At 38.4% G+C, this 22,416-nt stretch overlaps 4 protein-coding genes across 5 annotated transcripts; 2 read left to right on the forward strand and 2 right to left on the reverse strand.

Annotated features, from left to right (window-relative positions):
• Window positions 1-429: 429 nt before the first annotated feature.
• On the forward strand, window positions 430-5,909 carry LOC113779504 (BTB/POZ domain-containing protein POB1-like). 2 transcript variants are annotated; one of them, XM_027325089.1, is made up of 6 exons: window positions 430-952; window positions 3,265-3,411; window positions 3,720-3,841; window positions 3,942-4,005; window positions 4,253-4,532; window positions 4,789-5,909. In XM_027325089.1, exons 1-6 carry the CDS (start codon window positions 670-672, stop codon window positions 5,600-5,602), a joined length of 1,710 nt encoding a protein of 569 aa, XP_027180890.1. In that variant the 5' UTR covers window positions 430-669; the 3' UTR covers window positions 5,603-5,909. The 2 variants fall into 2 exon arrangements, with proteins under 2 accessions (XP_027180890.1, XP_027180891.1); XM_027325090.1 differs by having other exon boundaries at window positions 3,265-3,384.
• An 877-nt stretch (window positions 5,910-6,786) lies between these two features.
• Window positions 6,787-8,058, forward strand: LOC113779505. The gene has a single exon (XM_027325091.1). The coding sequence runs from the start codon at window positions 7,090-7,092 to the stop codon at window positions 7,966-7,968; it is 879 nt and encodes a 292-aa protein (XP_027180892.1). The 5' UTR covers window positions 6,787-7,089; the 3' UTR covers window positions 7,969-8,058.
• Window positions 8,059-10,124: 2,066 nt separating this feature from the next.
• LOC113779596 (6-phosphogluconate dehydrogenase, decarboxylating 3, chloroplastic-like) lies at window positions 10,125-12,104 on the reverse strand. The gene has a single exon (XM_027325231.1). The coding sequence runs from the start codon at window positions 11,832-11,834 to the stop codon at window positions 10,365-10,367; it is 1,470 nt and encodes a 489-aa protein (XP_027181032.1). The 5' UTR covers window positions 11,835-12,104; the 3' UTR covers window positions 10,125-10,364.
• Window positions 12,105-12,654: 550 nt separating this feature from the next.
• LOC113781635 (ABC transporter C family member 10-like) lies at window positions 12,655-21,581 on the reverse strand. Its single transcript, XM_027327594.1, has 11 exons — window positions 19,339-21,581; window positions 18,768-19,088; window positions 18,591-18,677; window positions 17,830-18,408; window positions 17,591-17,755; window positions 16,829-17,123; window positions 14,327-14,541; window positions 13,932-14,237; window positions 13,466-13,529; window positions 13,149-13,388; window positions 12,655-13,073 (listed from the first exon to the last, which is right to left on the reverse strand). Exons 1-11 carry the CDS (start codon window positions 21,388-21,390, stop codon window positions 12,952-12,954), a joined length of 4,446 nt encoding a protein of 1,481 aa, XP_027183395.1. The 5' UTR covers window positions 21,391-21,581; the 3' UTR covers window positions 12,655-12,951.
• Window positions 21,582-22,416: the final 835 nt, after the last annotated feature.

Consider the following 22,416-nt stretch of genomic DNA (forward strand, 5'->3'; position numbering starts at 1 on the left):
ATGCACTTTTAATTATTTAGGAGTTAGTTTAAGACAAAAAATAGATTAGAGGCCAAAAGTGAACAACGATGATAGTTTAAGAACTCAACACGTTCTTTACTTTTATCTTTTGAAATTGATATCAATAATAAATCCAAAATTCCTGAATTTGGAGGAAAAATTTGCAGTAGATGAAGAAAAAAAGATTAGATTATATCAAATTCAGGAGAGCAAAAAGTTGCCCTCATATTTTCTACATCCGTTTTAAAAAAGTTAACGACCTTTTTTTTTGGGAAACAAATAAATTAACAACTTCAATGAAAATACCCAAAATTCTCTGGACTGTAGATGACACCTCATCCAAACCTCGAACGACAAACAAATGACAGATGAAAGGAAGAAAACATTTTAAAAACCCCAAACCCAACCCAAACTCATAAAAACCTAAACTCAAAAAAATCAAAACGTTTCACGATCCCAGGACACAGCAACAACACAAGTTCCGCGTTTCAGCGTCAAAAGAGAAAGGAACGTTTTCCTCTGCAACTTCTCCCCTTACCCCTCTACCCCTTCTCCTCCTGCTAATTAAGATACACTCTATAAATCTCAGCGGCCCATTTGCGTATTTGATAGTACTAATTGTGTCGTTGCCCACCACTTCTGTTTTCTTGCGGGTATTTATTTCTGTGAATGAAAGGTTTGAACGTGGATCTATTTGACCCACGTTCGACGATGGACTCTGATTTTTCACCTGGTGGCGGTGCCGAGCGGCCAATTGAGCCTCGTCATGGCTCGGGTTCCGACTCGGATTTCGCCTTCGCATTTAACGACAGCAATTTCTCCGACCGGGTCTTGCGAGTTGAGATTCTACCGGATTTGCCCGACTCCAAATCCGACCCCGATGGATGCACCACCATTGCTGATTGGGCTCGCAACCGGAAACGCCGCCGTGAGGAAATCAGAAAAGAAAATGGTAACTATGATTGTGTGCATGTGGTTAGATATACAAAGTTTTAATTGTTTTTGAATTTTTGAAATGGGTTTATTTAGTTTTGAGTTTTAGTTTTTGCAAGTTCTGACTTTGATGAAAATATTGGGTGTTGAATTTTGTGAAATTGTGGTTGTTTTTCCAAGATTGGATTTTCCTTTTTTTTTTTTTTAAGGAGTATGATATCGTGTTCTTAAATATAATTTGGGTAATTTGCTGTTGTTTGAGGAATGGTGAATATGGATGAACTGGTGGAAAATTTCTTTACATGCATCAAGTTTGGTTTTTGTTTGGGACTTGATTAGCATTGCCTTTATAATTAGGGGTTAGTTGGGTATGTAGCTGGTCGTGGAACCAGGTCATGATATCATGTTGCTTGGCGAAGGTTGTTATGACTTCTTAGTGGAATTTGAGTAAAAAGGCTTGGTAATATGGGGTGAATGAAAGAAGAAACGAAAGCTTCCTGGTTTGAGTGGAAGCTTAGGTTATATAGTGGCCGTGCTATGCTTTGAGACTGTGCTGATTTATCAGAGCAACAATGAAGGGAAATAACACAATTTTAGGGTTTCCTCCTTATCACATGGCATTGAAGAGCAGAATCTGGGTTGGAGCTACATAGTTTGTTGTGATTGGTCTTGATGTTTCTCTCCATCTTTCATTGACAAAATTGAAATTTTCTGTTATTGAAGGGTGGTGCAGTAGATTCATTTGACAGAAGAAAGAGGTTGAGAGGTGAGGAGAGGGTGGGATGGAAATTGTTGAAAATGAGAAGAAATTGCAGGTTTATCGGTTATTTAATGCGCTGGAATTGTTTGTTGGTGCTTAATCGGATGTATCGGCAGAATTTCTGTCTTCACATGTCAGCAAGTTTTCCAGTTAATGGATCTCGATGATGATTGGGTCTACAATCTGTAGCCTACCACCTACATACATTGTGTTTGGAAAGGATTAATGAATGCTTTATTAATTGGAGAACATTCGCAATATTGTGCATGCATTCAAACGGATTTGTTGTCGGCATTTAAGACATTAATTTCTGTGACTTTTGTTCCATGTACTTCGCAGACTTTTATTTTTATCTTTTTACTTCTGAAGAGTTCAGTCTGTGTTGGGCTGGCAATTTAAATTACATGCTCCAAATAAGCATCTTGGTTGATCATTGCATGTAGTTTGACATGTAGAGCTGCATGGAAAACCCCTACTTTATTCTACGGTTGTCTCGCAATATAATACACTATCTGCAGCATATAAGTCTACGTATTCTCTGCCCAGTGTCCAAAGTTTTGAGCATCCTTGATTTTCCAGTATGGGCAATTCCGTAACATCTTCCTTGCATTTGCATTAGTCTTTTGCCAGTTCATTTTTCCCACCTAAATATATTGCCCTTCTGCTTGTGGCATGTAAGTGTGTGCATACATGCCACATGGATGCATATGCAGTTTACATCCTGGAGTTTTTCTGGGTTTCTACTATGTAATTTTGAAATGTCACAAAACTAAACTATTGAACTTGACAGATCATTCATATGCATATGGGTTCTCACTGCTCTGAATTTGGACTTTTTTACATGTGCTTCGAATGTATCATTTTGCAACTTTACACACCTTTATTTTTGTTTGCCATTCTCCTTCAAATAGAGATGTATCATGTTTACCCAGACTTGAAAACTGTTTCCAGCCTAATTACTCTGCCTTCCAGGATTATGCTTGAAAAATAAGTTGTAACATAAGCTTCTCCATGAAAAATAAATTATTAGTATAGATTAGATTTCTCAACTGGTGTCGAAAATTTTTGGACTGATATTTGCCTTCTCTTCACTCTTTTGCATTTTGTCTTGTGCATCACCAACTTTTCCATTTTGTGCCTATTCTACTTTCATATTATTCTCTGTGATGTCTTTGAACTTGTCTGAGGTGTGCCACCCTCTAGTAAAGTTTCCCTCCATTTGACCTTTTTGCTTGTCTTCCCACTCTGGGATGTTCCATTTTCTATTCTTGTGTTGTTAGTTAGTGATGGATCAGAAACATGTGCTACATTAGGTTTTTCTATTTGGAGTAAAAACATTTTATGAAGAAAATGGGTTCTTGTTGAGGGGCTAGGGAAGTGGTGGCTACTCTAAAACATATGTGGATGCATTGATTGATGCCTTCTAGAAAAACTGAAAAGATTTGGCATGGTAATTTCGTTATGTGTCTGAAACCGGTGGGTTAACTTTCTTTTTTTGCAGCTTTATTTTTTTAAATTTGGTCTTTACTGTGGATGTTTATGTTTTGGATGCATGTTATTCTTATCAATAGCCGCAGAGATTATGCAACGAGAGGAGCAGGTTTTGAGTTGCAATATGCCAGATACGGATGATATTCTTGCATACGAAAACCAAGATGAGGAAGCCATAGCTATGGTTGAGGAATCCACTGGTATTGGAATGTCATCTATTCAACTTGGTACTCTCATCACATTATTTATGTAGATTTATTTTTTTTTTAAGTTTTGGTTTTTCTGGTCATATAGATACCTGAATTCTCAAGATCTGACAAGTCAACAAGGTGTTGTAGTTATACATGTAGTATTTCAGTTTTACTTGTAAATTTCTTTTTTATGTGATATTATTGTAATGCCACGAAATATAGGCAGCTAAAATTATTTTGTTGTCCTGATTGAATCTGTCTAGTAAGAGCATAGTTATGTTCTTGTTTGGTTATATGGATGGCTGCCGATGAGTCACATGTTACTAACTAAATTACTCTTGTAGGTGATGGATCCACTGAGAACAATAACTCATCCACAAATATGGACTGCTCTACTGTCCTTCACGTTAGGACCATACACATCAGTTCTCCAATTTTGGCAGCTAAGAGTCCTTTTTTCTATAAGGTCAGGACTTGTTATGTTTGTGCATTAGCTTTCTATATTGTGTCTCTTTTCTCCTTTCTTTTTAATTTGCACTGAGTTCCTTATATTGCATGTCTTGTAGTTATTCTCAAATGGTATGAGGGAGTCAGAGCAACGACAAGTAACTCTTCGCATTCATGCCTCTGGTAATTAAAGAAACATTCGGATGTTAGTTACCTTTAGTGCCAGTGTGCTGCTTTAAGCTAGAAAATTAGCATGATTTGTTTTCATCGAACCAGGAAAAGAAAAGCTTGACTTACACAATCTTTATGGTTAACAGCCTGTGTCTGTTGACTGGTCATTTAAACACTTTGCAGTAAACATTCTTTTCCATTCAAATGAAACGCACACTATGAACTTAAATTTGTTTAACCCTCCTACTTTTGTGAGCAGAAGAAGCTGCCCTCATGGACCTCCTCAATTTTATGTATAGCAATAGTTTATCAACAACAATGCCCTCTGCTTTATTAGATGTGCTAATGGCTGCTGACAAGTATGAGGTTGCCTCGTGCATGAGATACTGTAGTCGGTTATTGCGTAACTTGCCCATGACTTGTGAGTCAGCCCTACTTTATTTGGATCTTCCTTCAAGTGTTTTAATGGGCGATGCAGTTCAGCCGCTGACAGATGCTGCAAAACAGTTCCTTGCTGCACGTTACAAGGACATTAGCAAGTAATATATTCTTTGAAAATCATGACTTTTTCATTGGTTTTTCAATGGTGTCTTGTTGTATTAATTATCAATAGTTGGTGAACTTATGGAAGGATTCATGATAGGAGAAGCAAATATAAACTGTACTAAAGTCTTTATGAGCTTAAGCTTTTACTTTCTTGGTGGGCCCTCTTTTCTGAGTTAAAATCTTGATGCCTTTCTTAAAGATATGCCAATGTGCATGGCTAATATGGTTTGCCACCACATTGCTTATTAGGTTCCAGGATGACGTACTGAATTTACCTCTAGCTGGAGTTGAGGCAGTTTTATCTAGTGATGATCTTCAGGTTGCTTCAGAGGATGCTGTTTATGATTTTGTCCTCAAGTGGGCCCGTATCCATTATCCCAAGTTGGAAGAGAGACGAGATATACTAGGCGCACGCCTTGCTCGGTTAATCCGTTTTCCATACATGACCTGCAGAAAGCTGAAAAAAGTCCTCACATGCAATGATTTTGATCGTGAACTTGCTTCAAATGTTGTACTTGATGCTCTTTTTTTCAAGGCTGAAGCACCATACCGGCAGCGCTCCCTTGTGGCAGAAGAGTCTAATGCCTCTTACCGACGTTTTGTGGAGAGAGCATACAAGTACCGACCGGTTAAGGTGGTGGAGTTTGAATTACCTCGTCAGCAATGCATTGTTTACCTCGATCTGAAGCGGGAGGAGTGTGCAAATCTCTTTCCTGCTGGTCGAATTTATTCCCAGGCTTTCCATTTGGGCGGGCAGGGGTTTTTCTTATCTGCCCATTGCAACATGGACCAGCAGAGTTCCTTCCATTGCTTTGGACTGTTCTTGGGTATGCAGGAGAAGGGTTCAGTATCTTTTGCAGTTGATTATGAGTTCGCATCAAGGTCAAAGCCTACCGAGGAGTATACCAGCAAGTATAAAGGAAACTACACTTTTACTGGAGGGAAGGCTGTTGGTTACAGGAACCTGTTTGGCGTTCCTTGGACGGCATTTGTGGCCGATGATAGTCCATATTTCATCAATGGAATTCTTCACCTCAGGGCTGAGCTCACAATCAAGCAGTGACTTCAGAGTGATATGCTTGCGAAGAGCCTTGTTTAATACACATAATAGTAGCATTACTAATCTCTAGATGGCAGTTAGAGCAGAATACAATTAATCTGTGCAGGCTTAATACTACATACATGTGAGTGGAGGCAAGTCTCTCCGTGATAACTGAGGTTGTTGAATGATGAGTTCTTCTGGACGATTGGGGTTGTTAAGTGCGTGCCAGATGTTACCTATGTAATTAAATTTCCGAATCTTTGTAATGGTTCTTGTACCCCCACCCAAAAAAAAAAGAAAAACCGAATGGTTCTTCGCTTAGCGTCAATGTTGATCTTGTTAGGGTAAATTAAATGCTTTGATTTTAGGTGAACCTGAATTCGATCTGGGCTCTTGGGTAAGAGTATTAATAATCTAGGGTGAGAGGCTTTTACATGTCGTTTAGGGCTCCTATATTTTTGTTTGTGCCGTATGACATATTAGATAAGAAAAGGTCGACTTTTTGAAACCCTCGCCCCTCTCATTACCCCCCTATCCACTGGAGTGCAAGTAAACAGAAGAGATCACGGAGTAGTAAAGATTGGTGACGTATTTTTTGTACCGAGTTCCGAACCCTGTGGAGCAGGAGTAGCTTTGGTCTTGGCAAGGAAAAAGGAGAACTTCTGTGTATAATCAATTTATATGTCAAATGTTATGTTAATGTATCCGATTTTGCTTGACATTGGATCAGGAGATGCTGCGTTGAAAATCATTCCTGACAAGCATGATCATTATTGCCGGCAAAAGTTTTATTCCACCATTCAGTGCTGATTTTCCTCTTTAAGAATCTAGACACAACGAAGAAAAACAAAGCAAAGCTGTTCCAGCATGCGTGAAGCCCCGCATTCTATGGAGCAAAATGATAACTACTCTACCAGCAGCAATATGATTGCACGACCGGATGGAGGAAAATCAATACTACAATTTAGCCTCGCATCAAGTTAATTTTTCTCCTGAAGGGGACCCAGAATAGGCATGACTTTGCACAAAGTCAAAACCAATCAAATCTAGTAGGAGGCAGAAAGACCATAAATAGCCTTGGGTAATGACAAATCCTCAGTAAACCTTAACGGTTCCTCTTCTATGCCAGCTCATCGACTTAAACCATAGGCCTACTACTTTGGGAGTTGAGAGAGAGAACGGAAAGAAGGGACAGATAACTCACTCAATCCGTTTACTCCAAGCCCTTGGGGGAGATGTTTTTCTTGATTTTTTTTGGGTCACAAACAAGGGAAAAAAAAAGGTACTACTTTTTCCTTGAAGCCGTCCATCCAAACATAGGCTAAATCCTGTACCACAATGCCAAAAAAAAATCGAAAAAGTTCACCAACGCTGGCAAGTAGAGGAAAGAAAAAACTGGATAATCATTCCTAAAATGCAGAATCTATAAGTGCACTGAAGCTTAAGAGATCGTATTGCCAACTCCTCCAAGTCCTGCAATGATAGGCAGCACTTTCAGACTCTACTAGATGGGACTGACCGGCAGGAGTTATTATCTCATCTGGTTGTTTCTCTACCTCTACTTCTCTCTGGTATACAGCTTCAATGAGAGTCTAGGTGAATCTTTGGATGCTATACTTCATGACCATGCTTTTAGTACTTTGTTTCATGGGAGATCTCACACCGGTGCACTATACAATGCCAGTCTTCCACCCAATCTAGCAGGGATGAAGGTTTCTGTAGTCCGTCTTAGAAGCCGAACATTGTGGAGATTGGGTGCTAATTTCAGCAATTTCTCCATCCCATCAAGAACTCTGCCAGTGCCCTATGTGAGGAGACTGCTAATTGTCTATCATGATCTAGGCAATCTGTCGACTTACTACTATAATACATCAGGTTACACCCTACTAACTTCGGTCGTTGGTTTTTTGGTTTATGATGCCTCAAATTTGAGCAGCACAAGCCTCAGGAAGCTCGATCTTAACCCCATGGGGAAGCCTATTTTAATTCAATTTCAGGATCCGGAATCACCTGGTGGCACTAATCCAAGGGCTGAGTGTGCTACCTTTGGTGCCGGTGGGAATGTATTCCTCAGCAAAATGAGCTCGCCGAATCTATGCCAGAGTAGAAGTCAAGGACATTTCTCGCTAGTTACTAGATTCAAGAAGCGGCCACAGGTATGGAAATTTTGGGTGATAGGATTTGTGCTTGGATTTGTGTTCCTGGTCTCGGTGGGATTCATGCTGGGATTAGTTTTAATAGTTTTAACTGTGAAGAGGACTCGAGAAATGGAAAGAGAAGCAGATGAAGGTGAGTTCTTACAGACGTTTTGGGTTGACAGCAGCAAAATGCCTCGCGCATCAATAACCAGAACTCATCCCGTCCTTGAAAACTCAGGTCGTCCGTAGCCTTACTGTCTTCCTCAATTGTTCAAAGCATTCTTACTTTCTATGACTGTATATGCTTGGGTCGTGAATCATCCGTCATTCTTCTCACTTTCTGTCAAGGCTGATCCGTGCGCGCGCGCGCGTGTATATATATATATATATATATATATATATATATATATATATATATGCAAACCACTTTCAATTTTGGTAGATAAAAATTTAATCGAGGAAATAAGCAAGGGGAGAAAGATAGAAGGCGGCTGTGAGGTTCTGGATACAAGAGCCTGGGAACGGTAAAACTGAAGAAAACAGACGTAAAATACATATTTGTGAAGCATGAAACTTAACCGAGGGACGTCCTTACAAGCAGCAAATGATCAAATAACTCAATAGCCCTAAAGCTCACGTTTATTAGGCCATAATCTTTGTCCCCTTGGAATCAAGGATTGAGTTTATCGTAACAAGCTATCGTCAGACACTGTCCATTTCTCACCTTTAATTCAATATTGACTATCCCACTGAAATTGGTTAGACGATGTCACGAGCTATCGAAAACCAAAAGAAAGGGGGCAAGGGAAGCTCAATTCAGATGCCATTCAGTAGTCATCAGTACAATGAGAAAGCCCTTCACGCATCAACAATTACAACTAAAATGATCCTGCAGGAAAAGAAAAGCTTTTACCACTATTTCCTTGCTTTTTCAAATAAGTTTCTCAGTCCAGTTCTTGGCTTTCAAAAAGAGGGGGGCAGCCAGAGAAGATGCCAAGAGCCTTCAGCATTCATAGGGTCTACTCTCTCCTAAAGGTTAGAAAGGTAGATTTGCTTCCATGTTTTGTCTTAATTATCCTCTTATACTAGAGTGAGATCAGAAAAAGGGGAGCTACTATTAATGCATCCGAATGTTCCATTGAACAAAATGCCTCTGAATATAGCAGGGAACACACACACACACACACACACACTCTCTCTCTCTCTCTGTCTCTCACATATATGATACACACAAACCCTGCCCACACAAACACAAACATGCACACAAAAGCAGGATGTAGGTAGCACCTGCATGGGGCCATCTTCGCTCTAATTTTACAGGAAATCTTGTTCAACCAAGGTTTATCAACATCTGAAATCATAAACTTGGGATGGATCCTAATAAACTAGCTTAGGCATCCCACACACTAGAATATACAGCAGTAGGCAAACCTTATTAGAAAATATCAGAACCACTCATGTTTGGCCAAACAATGAAAAGGATAAAAGTTTATTTTTAAAAAAAAAATGCAAAATCAAGTTTGATATGTTTATTGAACATACACATCAGACTGTTAATACCTACCTAACATCGACAAATGCAGTCCAATGTATAGACAAAATGACTACCAGCAAAAACACGTCCATTATGAGTGGAATATCCCAGACAAGTTTAGGCTGCATCTGGAGTGGTCATATGTTTGGAATGCAGACTCCACCAAATGCCAACTAAAATGCTTGCATTATTTTCGTACTTTTAAGGGGAACTGCAGTATTGATGATCCTAAAATGTGATATAACAGCTAATTAATAGAAAAGTTCTTCTGTAATTGCATTCAGTTTTCGAACCTATAAAGACACGTAGCTAAAGGAATGAAATTTACCTAATCTTCAGCCACAAGGCGAAGATCCAACAAATTAGACCTGGACTACACAAGATATTAAGGAATGAACTAACTTGATCTTTAGCCAAAAAACCAAGAAGGGATTACCATTACATTTCCAACCAAAGTTAACGCCAGCAGTTTCACTACTTTCTACAAGTATAAGCCTACTTGCACTACTACATGACGAAAAGGAAAGCAAGCCAGCAGAAGCCAAGTATTACCACTGTAAGGCGCAAAAGAAAGTCTTATCCTTTCAACTGCAAGCTAATTATACTACTGCTACTGGTATCATGAATTCCATCATTGATACGGTGCAGAATGTTGTCAAAACTTGTGAAAGATTCCACAATCCAAGCAGAATTGTGAATTGGCACTAGAATGGGGACTCTCAGTAGATCAGTTTTGCTAGATTTTTGTAGTCTGTGTAGAGTTACTTGTTCTTTCTATGTAGTTAGGGATTCCCCTGTGTAATTGTCATTGCTTATCATCAATAAAAATCTTTTGTTGCTCAAAAAAAAAAAAAAAAACTTCGAATGTCACTAAGACAATAACAATATCAGATACGAACTTCAGTACTTAAGAGGCAAGGACCTATTATTAACTGCAAAAAAAAGCAATGCAAAGGCTCAACTTCAAACACTTCCCTGCCTAAGCAAGTATATCCTCATTGAGAGATACAACTCAAATTCAAATAGATGCCCCAAAAAAAACCCAACTTATAACAATTGCAATAAGCTAAGTGTACCAAAATGCAACCTCAGCTTCAAATCATGCCTAGCATTACACTGTTGCCCCTCGAGCAAGCTTTGACCACTCAGTATGATATGATCCAGGACGATCAATCCTCTCGTACGTATGCGCCCCGAAATAATCCCTCTGAGCCTGAACAAGGTTTGCAGGAAGCCTTGCACGCCTATAAGTATCAAAATACTGCAAACTAGCGGACATTCCAGGAACACTAATCCCCTTCTGAATAGCAAGCCCCACCACTCTCCTCCAAGCTGCCTGCCTCTGCACCATCTCCCTAGCAAACTCAGGGTCGACCAACAAATTCGCCAAGGCCGGATTCCTCTGATAGGCCTTCTTAATCCTATCCAAGAACACAGCCCTTATTATACACCCTCCTTTCCAAATCCTCGCCAACTCGCCCAAATTCAAATTCCACCCTTTCTCCACACTCTTGGCCCTCAACAAGTTCATCCCTTGCGCATAACTACAAATCTTGGATGCATACAACGCCTGCCTGACATCATCAATCAGCCTCTTCTTATCCACAACTCCTACATTATTAATCTCCTCCTTGAACCCTTGCCCCTTAAAAATCTCCGCGGCAGCCTCCCTTTCATCTTTCAACCCACTCAAATATCTACTATCAAGTGAAGCTGCAATGGTAGGAGCAGCAATCGACAGCTCGGCCGCCTGCTGAACCGTCCATTTTCCGGTTCCTTTCATCCCAGTTTTATCCAAAATCTTATCCACCAACTCCCCATGTCCGCTCTCAAAATCCTTCACCTGAAAAATATCAGCAGTTATCTCAATCAAGAAGCTCTCCAGCTCACCCCTATTCCAGTCGGCAAAAATATCAGCCAACTCGGAATTACTGAGTCCACCAGCATTTTTCAATACATCGTAAGCTTCAGAAATCAGCTGCATATCACCATATTCAATCCCATTATGGATCATCTTCACGAAATTCCCCGAACCCCCTTCCCCAATATAAGTAACACAAGGGCCATCTTCCACCTGGGCCGCAACCTTTTCAAGAATATCCTTAATATTCAGGTAGGCTCGGTGGGACCCACCCGGCATGAGCGAAGGACCGTGTCGGGCACCATCTTCCCCGCCGGAGACGCCCATGCCGAGATAAAGAAGCCCTTTTGAAGAAGAATCAGAAATCCTCCGCTCAGTATTCTCGTACCACTCGTTGCCGCCGTCAATAATGGTGTCGCCGGGCTCCATGTACTGGGACAAGCCGGCGATGGTCTGGTCAACGGGGGCGCCGGCTTTGACTAAGATGATGACAGATCTAGGTCTCTGAATGGAGAGTACAAAATCTTTGGGATTGTACTGGCCGAAGAGAGGAAGGTGGCCTTCTCGATCGGCTCGATCTACTGTCTCGTCGACCTTGGAAGTGGTTCGATTGTAGACGGAGATTGGGAAGCCTTTTTCGGCAATGTTTAGAGCTAAGTTCTGCCCCATAACGGCTAGCCCAGCTAGGCCTATACGCGAGAGGGCATCAGCCGTTGCCATGATTGAAACTTGAAACCAGATAAATTTGGTGGGGAGTTTGTGCTAAAGATTACGAGAGTTTGGGAAATGGAGATTGGCCGAAGGACGAAGAGCGAATGGGGTAGGTGGGTGGAATAATATATATTATAGTAGCATGGGGAGAAATGGGGGTCGTGGGTCGCGAGGGGGGCTGCTCCTGCTACTGCTACAGATGGGGTGGTTGGTGGACTGGACGGACTCGTCGAGGAAGTGAAGAGGTAGCGACTGGAACAACCAACGAATGGGCGTCCAGTTGGACGATGATTACTAGTCTGGTAAACGGCGTCGTTTTGATTTTGGTTATAATTAATTTACCTGCCAAAGTGGAAAATAGCTGGTGGTAAAATGGTTTATATATACCCGGATATAGCAGGGCCCAAGCATGGCTTTCGTGTCAAGTCTGCAAACGGTACATGCACGGTGGGAGAATACAACTTTTCCACGTTTTCGTTTTCCACGTGTCAAGTCTTTAAAGTTTGGTTTGACAAAAACATATTTAGTTCCCAATATTTTTTTGTATGTGCCATTTTAGTCCTTCAAGAGTCAGTCAAAGCAATTCTAATTCCCAATCGGTTTCAAAGCAATTATGTTTTTAAGGGAAAACAATCGGTTTGCTTGGACAGTGAAATTATTCGAAATAATATTTTATTTATATAATTAATTTATTTTTTAATTTATTTTTTTATATTTTTAATTATTTTTTATCTCACATACATTATATCATAAAAAGTGCTACAGTAATTATTCTAAATAACATTTTAAATAATAATCTATCCAAAATATATTAGAATCTTCCATAATATTTTTCCTAATATAATTTTACACATTTAAAACTTTTAAAATATCACTTGCCCCTTCTATTCTCGTATCAATAGCACCCTGTGGATATTTTGGCTCTCTACTTTGGCGGAAAGCAAAGGGTAGGTAGCTCTTTATCTACTTTTCCCGTTTCTGTTTCGGAAAAATACAACTGTTGCTGTTGGCTCGACAAATCGTTTTCAAGAAAAAGTGATAAGTAATTATCACTTTTAAAAAAAAAAGAAAAAAGAAAAAGTGATAAGTATCATCGAGTTTATGCAACCGCCGGACCAGTTACTCGTCAGTTTCTTCCTACTGGTTTAGCGTGCTCAGAGCGTAACCAGTATTCTTTCACAAGCTGACCAAAAAGCGAATTTTCTTCGGTTATCAGCTTCATGGGCTCATCATACTCCACCACATTTCCTGAAAGTTGTTTTGAAAGCTTCAATTTTGCTCTAAAAAGGATTAATATATGTTGGATAAGTTTTTGAGACTCACCATCCCTTAATGCAAGAACCATTGTGCAATCCATCACTGTTGGGATCCTGTGAGCCACAGTAATCACAGTGCAGTCTGAGAATTCGCTTCGTATCGTCTTCTGGATGAGGGAATCTGTTGCATTATCAATTGATGCCGTGGCTTCGTCAAGAACTAGTATCTTCCTTCTCTTCAGCAATGCTCGTCCCAAACAGAATAGTTGTCGTTGTCCCATGCTCCAATTTGATCCATCTTGTGTAACTGAAGTCATGGAAAATTCCTTAAATCATCTGATTCTTCGGCATTAAACATACACTACATTAATTTACAAGTCTTACCAAATGAATCTAAGCCCCCTTCTTTCTTCTCAACAACATCTCCAAGCTGGCATTTTCTGAGAACCTGCATATTGTTCAATGCGTTTCATGTTAGCTTGTAAGACCAATAAATACTGCATGAGTGGTCTACTGTCTAACTGACTTCAGTGCAAGCCCTCACTTAATGTACGAAAAAAAGACTTGCTTGTCAATTTAATAATCTAATCCAAGAGTGAACCTGAAAAGGACAAACATTTGGTACCAGAAAAGGACAATTAACCCCAAACTAGATTTCTGCTATTCTGCTTGTGTGCAACAGTCATTTTCCGTTCAAAGCAATAGGATGACAACAGTATTCCCGTCCCAATTTATTCTTGTTTTGTCATTTTTAATTTTATGCTGATTAAAAGTGCTAGCTCTGGAGAATCCTACTTGATTTTTACTTGGAATGTCAAAAATCATTCTCGTTGCTATATAGCAATCTGACCTCCCAAATTTCTTGATCGTTATGTTCTGATAAGGGATCCAGATTGTATCTGACCGACCCACCAAACAAAGTTGGATCTTGAGGAATGATCGCCAAATGTGACCTAAGATCATGAACCCCAAAGGTTGAAATGTCCTGGTCATCTATGAGAATTGCTCCATCTGCAGGCTCTACCAGGCGAAATAAGGCACTGATGAGTGTTGATTTCCCGCTGCCTGTCCTGCCAACTATTCCAACTTTGTGCCCTCCTTCAAACGTACAGGTGATGCCTTTCAGAACCAGTGGAGCATTCGGCCCATACCTTACCTGAAGTTTTGTTGAAAACAGTTATTTAACTAGTGAAACAATAATATATTTGGAGACTTAATACTCAGTTATCTCATTTTGAACTTTACCTTCAGATCTTGTATGTCCACTTTACCAATATAAGGCCAATTGGGAGGCGGTCTATTGCTTTCTATTACTTCTGGAGCTTCACTGGGAATGTGCATGTATTGTTCCAGCCTTTCTACTGAGACAATTGAATTTTCTAGCATGCATTGGGTTTGGACGGAACTGGCAAGGTATAAATTGAGTGAAAGAGCATATGATAGAGCCATGCCAATATATCCTGCATTTATAACATCAAGAAGTAAGTACATAGTAAAAGAAGATTACTGCGTCAATGTTATACATTGAGCTACCAGGGAGGATTACAGAAGACGGGTTGAAAAGACTGTGCAGAAATTCTGAGAATGAAAGGAGTGGTTCATCTGGTCCTTTGCACATTTAATTGAAGGTTTGGAAAATATAAATTATTATGATTATACAAGTGCAGGAATATTGAAAGGCTAGTAATAATCTATCACACAGGTCGGTACATTAGTTTAAGTAGGATCTGGTGTTAGTATTCTATTGTGCCTAAAATACCTTTCTCCCTAATTATTAGATTTATTGTATTGTTATAATAGTAAAAATTGTAAATTTACTTAAATTTGAATTATGAAGCTAATAAATACAAAATAAAACACTCTAATCTAATTTGTCTATTTGCATCCCATTATTCAGAGGAGTCTTGTATTCATGATTTTGACATGACTATTTGAAAAACGAATTAAATCAGAATTAGGAAATATGGTGAAGGGATACTGGGGGTGAAAAAAAAGCATAACAAGTGTCCTGAAATAAGGGATAATTTCAGAACCCTCCCCTGAGGTTTTTGACAATTTCACTAGCCTTCTCTTAGATTTGCAAAATTATACTTACCTTCCCTGGCAAAATTATACATTACACGAGAAGAGATCACTCATATACTCTGAGACATTATGTCTTATTAGAAACTAATATTTGATGATTAAATAATTATAGCACTAATTAACTGTTAGTAATGAATTAACAAAAATAATTATTGAAAATTCTTTAATGATGCATAGTAACTTATAATTACAAAATAACGCCAATTAATATATCAAATGATCCCGTTTTGTGATTGATATAACTTAACAATAACCAAAAATTAGTTATATACAATATGAGGAAAAGGGCTAAAAAGCACGGGCCAAAAAAAGCTGTTCACAAGAAAATTTTCTCTGCAACTTGTAAAACTGCAATAGTTGTAGAGTAATTTCGTGAAAGTGAAGGAGAAGAAAAATAAAAATTTAAAATTTTTCTATTCAAAATCACAAGAATCATAGCAAACTGCATGTTAAGAGAGATGATTGGTCTGTTTTGCTGAATCTTGTGATCATTAGTATAGTTACTTATTTATGTTGTCTAATGCGTTGAATATGAACTTTTTAAAGTAGTAGAATTTGTATGCTAATTGTTTTCAACTTTTAATTATTTTTATTTTTTTTACTAATACAACTTATATACATACATATAAGGGATATTTATGGAATAAAAGTTTCATCTCTCTTCTTAATGTACTTTTTAATGATACTTTTTTTTTTTTCTGATTTGGATTGTTTTGTTTCCAAAACCTTAATCTAGGAGAAGTTAGTATAATTTTACAAACTACAGAAGAGGCCAATGAAATTATCAAAAAACCTTAGCGGAGGTTTCTAAAATTATCACCTGAAATGATAAAAATAGAATGAGCAAATACATTGACTCCAATGCCTCGCTACATTTTATATTATAGTTTAAACCTTTACTTTAATTCTACATATTGACACTAATTTTCCTCTAGATTTTAAAATTATAGTTTAAGCCTTTACTTTATAAGTATTTCTAAGTTCTATTTGCTGCTCCCATACTTGAGATATATATATTTATTTTTATCTAAGAATACTATTTTGTGTATAAAAATTTTAATATTATGGTTTAAGTATGATAAGATTATAAAGTATATGATAACTTTAGTAAAACATCTCAAAAGCTTAAAATAGATTTTTAAAAAATAATTTCCCAAAATGTTAGATCCATAATTGCAAATAATATTTTCAAATAAATCTTAACAAATAAATGATATCTCCAGTGTCTTCTAGTTTGAAATAACGTTTTTGGGAATAATTGATTCAAAAGATGAAAAATACGAAAATATTAAATTATGATGTTACCAATAGAATTCACAAAAATATTTATATATATAAGTGATATTATATTTTGAATTAACTTTTTATACATTGATAGTGTAGTGATTTTTTTATACTAACAATTATGAATGTATACCATATATATATGATTTGAATTTCAATTTTGAAATTTTATTATATAACATGATTTAAATCTGTCAATTATATACTGACAGTTTACAAAATATTAATCTTATTTTATGATTCTATAATCACGTGCAAAAACATGTGACTTATTACTACTCATAATATAAGACACGTGACTAATTACTAGTCATAATATAAGACTGTGTGTGTGTGTCAATATGTGTGTGTGTGTGTGTGTGTGTGCAAATTTCTGACCAGATTCAGAAGCTCCAAGAGGCAGTAAAGTCAAGGCAAGCGCTGAGGAGGACAGAATGATGGCACACAGCAATTCCAGTCGTTGCATCAGCCACTCATTTGCAGAAAAGCTATGAAAGAAGGAACTTTGGTTTCTGTCAATAAGCTTCAGACTATCCAAGAAGAAACGATCTTCCTCTCCGAAAGCTCTAATAGTCATAGCTCCAACTATCGATTCTGAGAGATAGCTAGCAACTGAAGATTTGGTTGTGCCATGTATCCTGATTAACTCTTTTACAGAAGAATAGTAGTATATCTGTGTTGAACAGAAGAACAAAGTATTATATTCTTATTGAACAAGACTGGGACAGTATATTGTGCTGGTAGTATTTACTAATTACAGTGCATCATTTTGGTGTATACTGTTTGATTTATTACATGATCATCTGGATTTGGTATTTTGGAAGTAATTTTTGGCCATAGCCTTATAATATTTTAATACGAATGTTGCATCATCCAAGTTGCAGAAAGGACTTCAAGTCTCAGTTTTTAAACTAAACTTACTATCCTAGTCAAGTGCTAGCGCCAGAACTGACTATCCTTCTGATCCTTTTGTTAAGACTGTGAGGTAACTAGTTATAATATGAAGCAGTTCATGATAGGCATTAGAATCATTGAAAACAGTTAACAGCTTCTGGAAAGATTTGGTGAGAGTGCTTTCACCATCTGAGACGGAAAGTTCTTGCATAGGGATAAACAAAATTACGAGGGTTGACCTTTTACCTGTATGAGTATGGTTACACACACTGTAGGAATAATGACAAACAAGATTGGCCAGGTAAGAAATGCCAGTATGCCTAAGCTGAAATATGTGGTCATTGTCGAAGCAAAAGCCATACTGAATCTCGGTGACAGATCAAGGTCCACAACACTGAGATCAGAAGATACCTGCAGGGAAGACCTTGCAATGAGGGTAGATATTTTAAAAATTGTTGTTAATGTACTTCCTCTGTAATGCTTACCCTACTGAGTATTCTTCCCAGTGGTGTTGAATCATAAAAAGACATTGGTGCACGAAAATGGGAGTCCATGAGCTTGGAATAAATTGTTGTTGACGCCCTAAGACCTAAAAGGACAATTACACAAGACCTTAATAGCAAGGACAGTGCCATGCCACACCCTATAAACGAGTATATGGATAATAGTTTCAACTCGCTAAGACTAGAATCTTGTAGATTAGTAGCTAACCAAAGGTTTTGAATTAACTGGCCAATTATATACACAAGGTGGGATAAAACGCCCAAGGACAGGTAAAAGAAACCATTGCTTTGACTTAGGTATTGTATGTATGGCTTAAGACCATTATATCCAATTTCTCGTTCTTCTTCTTTGATCAACTGCTCCCACAGAGGTGCTGCTAGTTGCTCCCCAGAATGGATCTGCTGGATAACATCTTGAGAAGTTTTCTGTCTTTTCTGAGAACTATGTCCTGCACTCATAGCAGCTTCGCTGTGCGCATGAACAAGATTGCGAAATTCTTGACTGGAATCCAGCAACTTGCTATAGGTAGCTTCTTTTAGGATTTTTCCTTTAGACATCAACTGGCAACATTAAATAGAGAGATGACATATGAATAAGTTGACTAATATATGCAGTTTTTTATATGGTGGTGTTGTCTGTCATATTGAGATCCATCTCATTTCTTATATACTTCTTGCACAATTGAGAAGAAGCAAAACCAAGTGGCGATGAAGAAAATTAAAAATGATAGAGCATTACTGACCAATATAGAGTCAAATACTGGAAGGAAATCAACTTGATGAGTCACTAGTAGCACTGTCTTCTTGAACAAAGCTCCTATGACATATTCCTGGCATAATGAACATTTACTTTTTTTGAGAAAATATTCAAACAGGAGCTTAAATGTCAGTGACAGAAGAAATTAAAACTGTAACTTCACATTGAATAAAGTGCTCGCTGTATGTGCATCAACAGCGCTGAATGGATCATCCAACAGATATATGTCTGCTTCTTGATACAGTGCACGAGCAAGCTGAACACGTTGCTTCTGCCCACCACTGAGATTGACGCCTCGCTCTCCTATAACTGTTTTGTCACCAAAAGGAAGCATGTCGAGGTCTTTAAGTAAACAAGACTGTTTAAGTACATCTTGGTATTTATGTTGATCCATGGTGGATCCAAAGAGAATATTTTGTTGGATAGTCCCTGTTTGAATCCATGCAACCTGAGAGACATATGCAACTTTTCCATGCACTTCGACCTGAAAATGAAAGGATGCTACTATCTTTTAGATATTTTTCAAGTATCTACCATTTATTCAGTGCAAAACACATATATACTTGCAATAGTTTTGTTGAAATTCTTCTGTTATATTTTCATCTAAATACTCTCTAGAAATTCTTCAAAATGCTTGAGTTCATGCCAATTAAGGCCACTTAGTCAGGACAAATGTTAACAATAAGAGAAATTTCAGATGAACCTAAAGAAGGAAAGAGTGAATTTCTACTTACCCTGCCATCAATACATGGAACTTCTCCAAGAATTGCAGCCAAGAGAGTTGATTTACCTGAACCGACTTCTCCACATATAGCTACCTTTTGACCTGGTTTAACCAAAAGATTGATATATACTAGGGATGGATTTAAAGAATCAATGTCCCATGAAATTCTCTTAGCATTAATGAGTATGGAATGCTCAATTTCAAATCCCTGTGGACCGTGATGAATAGGGCTGCTCTGCAACTCAGGTGCTACAAGAAATTTTGCAATCCGAGAAAATGATACCTTTGCTTCAATGAAAACTCCGAGAACATCTGGAATTGACCTTATGGGCTCCTGAACTATGCGAATGGTGGCAAGAAAGGTGAAAGCACTACTGGTAGTCAGAGGAATATTGAGCAAGTAGCAAGACCAGAAAGTAACTGCAGATACTATGATTGGAGTTGACCAAAATAGCAGCATATAATATCCTTTCTGTGCCTGAACTTTTACTAAGCATTTCCATTCTTCTTTCCTTAGCAAGCCAATTATATCCTTGAAGTGTGTTTCCCAAGCATAAAATTTTAGAACTTTCATATGTCCAAGTGCTTCTGTTATAGCCTTCAGCATTCTGTCTTGTGCAACCATAAGCTGATGCAGATACTTGTGCTGCAATTTAGCCACCGGGGAATTCCCCAGCATGCTTAATACAATTACCACTAAAGCCGGAAAGGTAGCTTGTCCTATAGCATAGAACATGATAACCAATGCCATACCTATCTGAAGGCCTGTTGTCCATATCTGATGGAAGTAATATGGGAGTTCCCCAATTTTGTGGGCATCCACAGTGACGTAATTCATAATCTCGCCTGAGGAATGAATATGTTTAGCAGCATTTGAAAGACGGAATTGCTTCTTGAAGATTGCTGCAGTTAGCGAAGACTGTACTTGAAGGCCAATCAACCTAGTCCAAAAGAACCACTGTCTCTCTGCTAGTGATTCTAAGCATTTTGCCAGAAAAAGGCCTGCAGTCAGTGCATAACCTTCATACTTGAAAACTTCTTTGCCTTCAGAAAGATCAATGAAAGCATACAGAAAAACAGGACCACTGGACAAGGTTACTATCTTGACCAGCGCGAAAAGCCCAGATATCACAATAGCTTTCCTTTGGCAGTAGACTAGTGACCTCAGAATAGAAGACTGATCACAAATTTTGTTTCTTTCATGTTTATTCAGTTGATCCTTAAACAATGAGTAACATGTTTCGGCCCTATCCTGTGGCCTTAATAGAGGAACGTCCTCATCCTCAAGAGTCTTCTCTTTACCCTTCTTCAGTAACGGATCTAACCAGGAAAACGACATTTTATGTAGAATTCCGGCTTCGGCAAATTGAGTTATCCTGAAACCAGCTTCTTCTCCTCTCGGAGGTTCATAGTAAGCTTCAACGCTTGTATCTTTGCCAATTTCTGAATGCTTTTTCACGTGAACAGCACAGAAGAGAAGCAGAAGCGCTCCAGGAAACCGTAACACGTCTAGCACCCCTTTGAGAGATACCAGTTTATCGACTATTAATTGCATTAGGGACAGAATGCAGAGGAATCCAGCTAGAAAAGCAGTAAAAAAGCAAAGTTTCACCACTGAAATAAAAGGAGCACGATATTGGCTCTTCTTGCTCAGCACGAATACAGAGAGCAACAGCCATGTGAAGCCCTGGAATAGAAGTACAAGCCAAGAATGAAGAGGTGAAAGACTTTGATTACTGCTCAACTTCTTGCCAATCATCCACGTCCCCAAACCGATGTAAATACAAGCTATGCCTGCATTGACAAAAAGGCAAGAAAATGACAGGAGAGAAATGAACTGTCGCCCTTGCAACCCTGAATCAGCTACAACCCTCCTGGATGAATTCCCCCGAAAGAAGGCGAATATAAGAATGAATGAGAGGAAGATATTAGCAGAAATGACCAAAATATGATTGGCACACGAAGATGGATCCGTGATTGCCATAATTCCAGAGCTACAACCACTTTCAAAATTGTTTTTTTGGCATTCATTTTTTCCACATAGAACTATCCAGAAATCCATTTTGCACCTGGGCCTGTTGCTGCAATCAACCCACTAAATTTCAAACAGAACTTGCTCCATGCTCAAGAAGACAGGTAAGCATAACAGAAAGCTTGAATCCATAATATTTTAAGCTAGAAAACAAGATGTTGAGTAGCAGATATTATACTTGTTCACCAAGAAAAGACGTCGTCTAAAAATGAAGAGTATAGCACTAGTACTCAACTTCAACTTCATGCAAATCTATTGCTTCTTCAGCTACCAGTCTAGGTCCTAGTTAGTGTTTGTTATCTGTCGCAGTCATGGATTCCCTATAAAGAATTATTCTCAAGCCAATGATTATCACAGGGAATCCATAGTCCAATGAGATTTGCTCGGTAAGGAATCGGACCCAAGAAGAAAACGCAATGGTGGGCTCACTCCCCTATGCATATGCCTCCTGCTATCTTCTTCCACCCCCAGTTCATTTTCTCATCAAAATTCCTCCATGGAACTTAGGTGGGCGCACCACAAGATCAAATTTTGATGTAGATTCTTTTAAAAACTTTTAAGGATTACGTGGATGATGGCATTCCAAGTCACTTCGGCCTGGCTAACTGTTGATTGATTTTGAACTTGATGTTACTGGTATTCGGACATGGGACGTCAAAATTTCAACTAATACGTGAATGAATAAGACCCATGTCGTAGGCTGAACTGATAATACATGCTTCGCGAAAATTGATTTACATATGTTACCATCACCTGGTTTTTTGTTACTTTTCCTTCTTTAGCCTTTACATGGTTAACTTTTCAGCAAGGAAAAGGAAAAGAAAAGAGCTAGATGGCTAACGATAACCCGTAAGGATAAAGCTTCCATCAAAATGGCTAGTTGTTATCTCGCATGGCTTCAACCCCCTTGGCTATTCCAGTAATGAAAAACGGAAGAATAAGGAAGGATTCATGTTTTTCAGGGTCCCCATATTTTTGTTTGTTTGTTTGTTTCCATACGATCTCCAATCTCAAGTAGCTGCCGGCTGGTCGTTCTTCTTTCATAATAATGCCACG

Source organism: Coffea eugenioides, chromosome 8, assembly GCF_003713205.1.
Source record: "Coffea eugenioides isolate CCC68of chromosome 8, Ceug_1.0, whole genome shotgun sequence".
Lineage (NCBI taxonomy): Eukaryota > Viridiplantae > Streptophyta > Magnoliopsida > Gentianales > Rubiaceae > Coffea > Coffea eugenioides.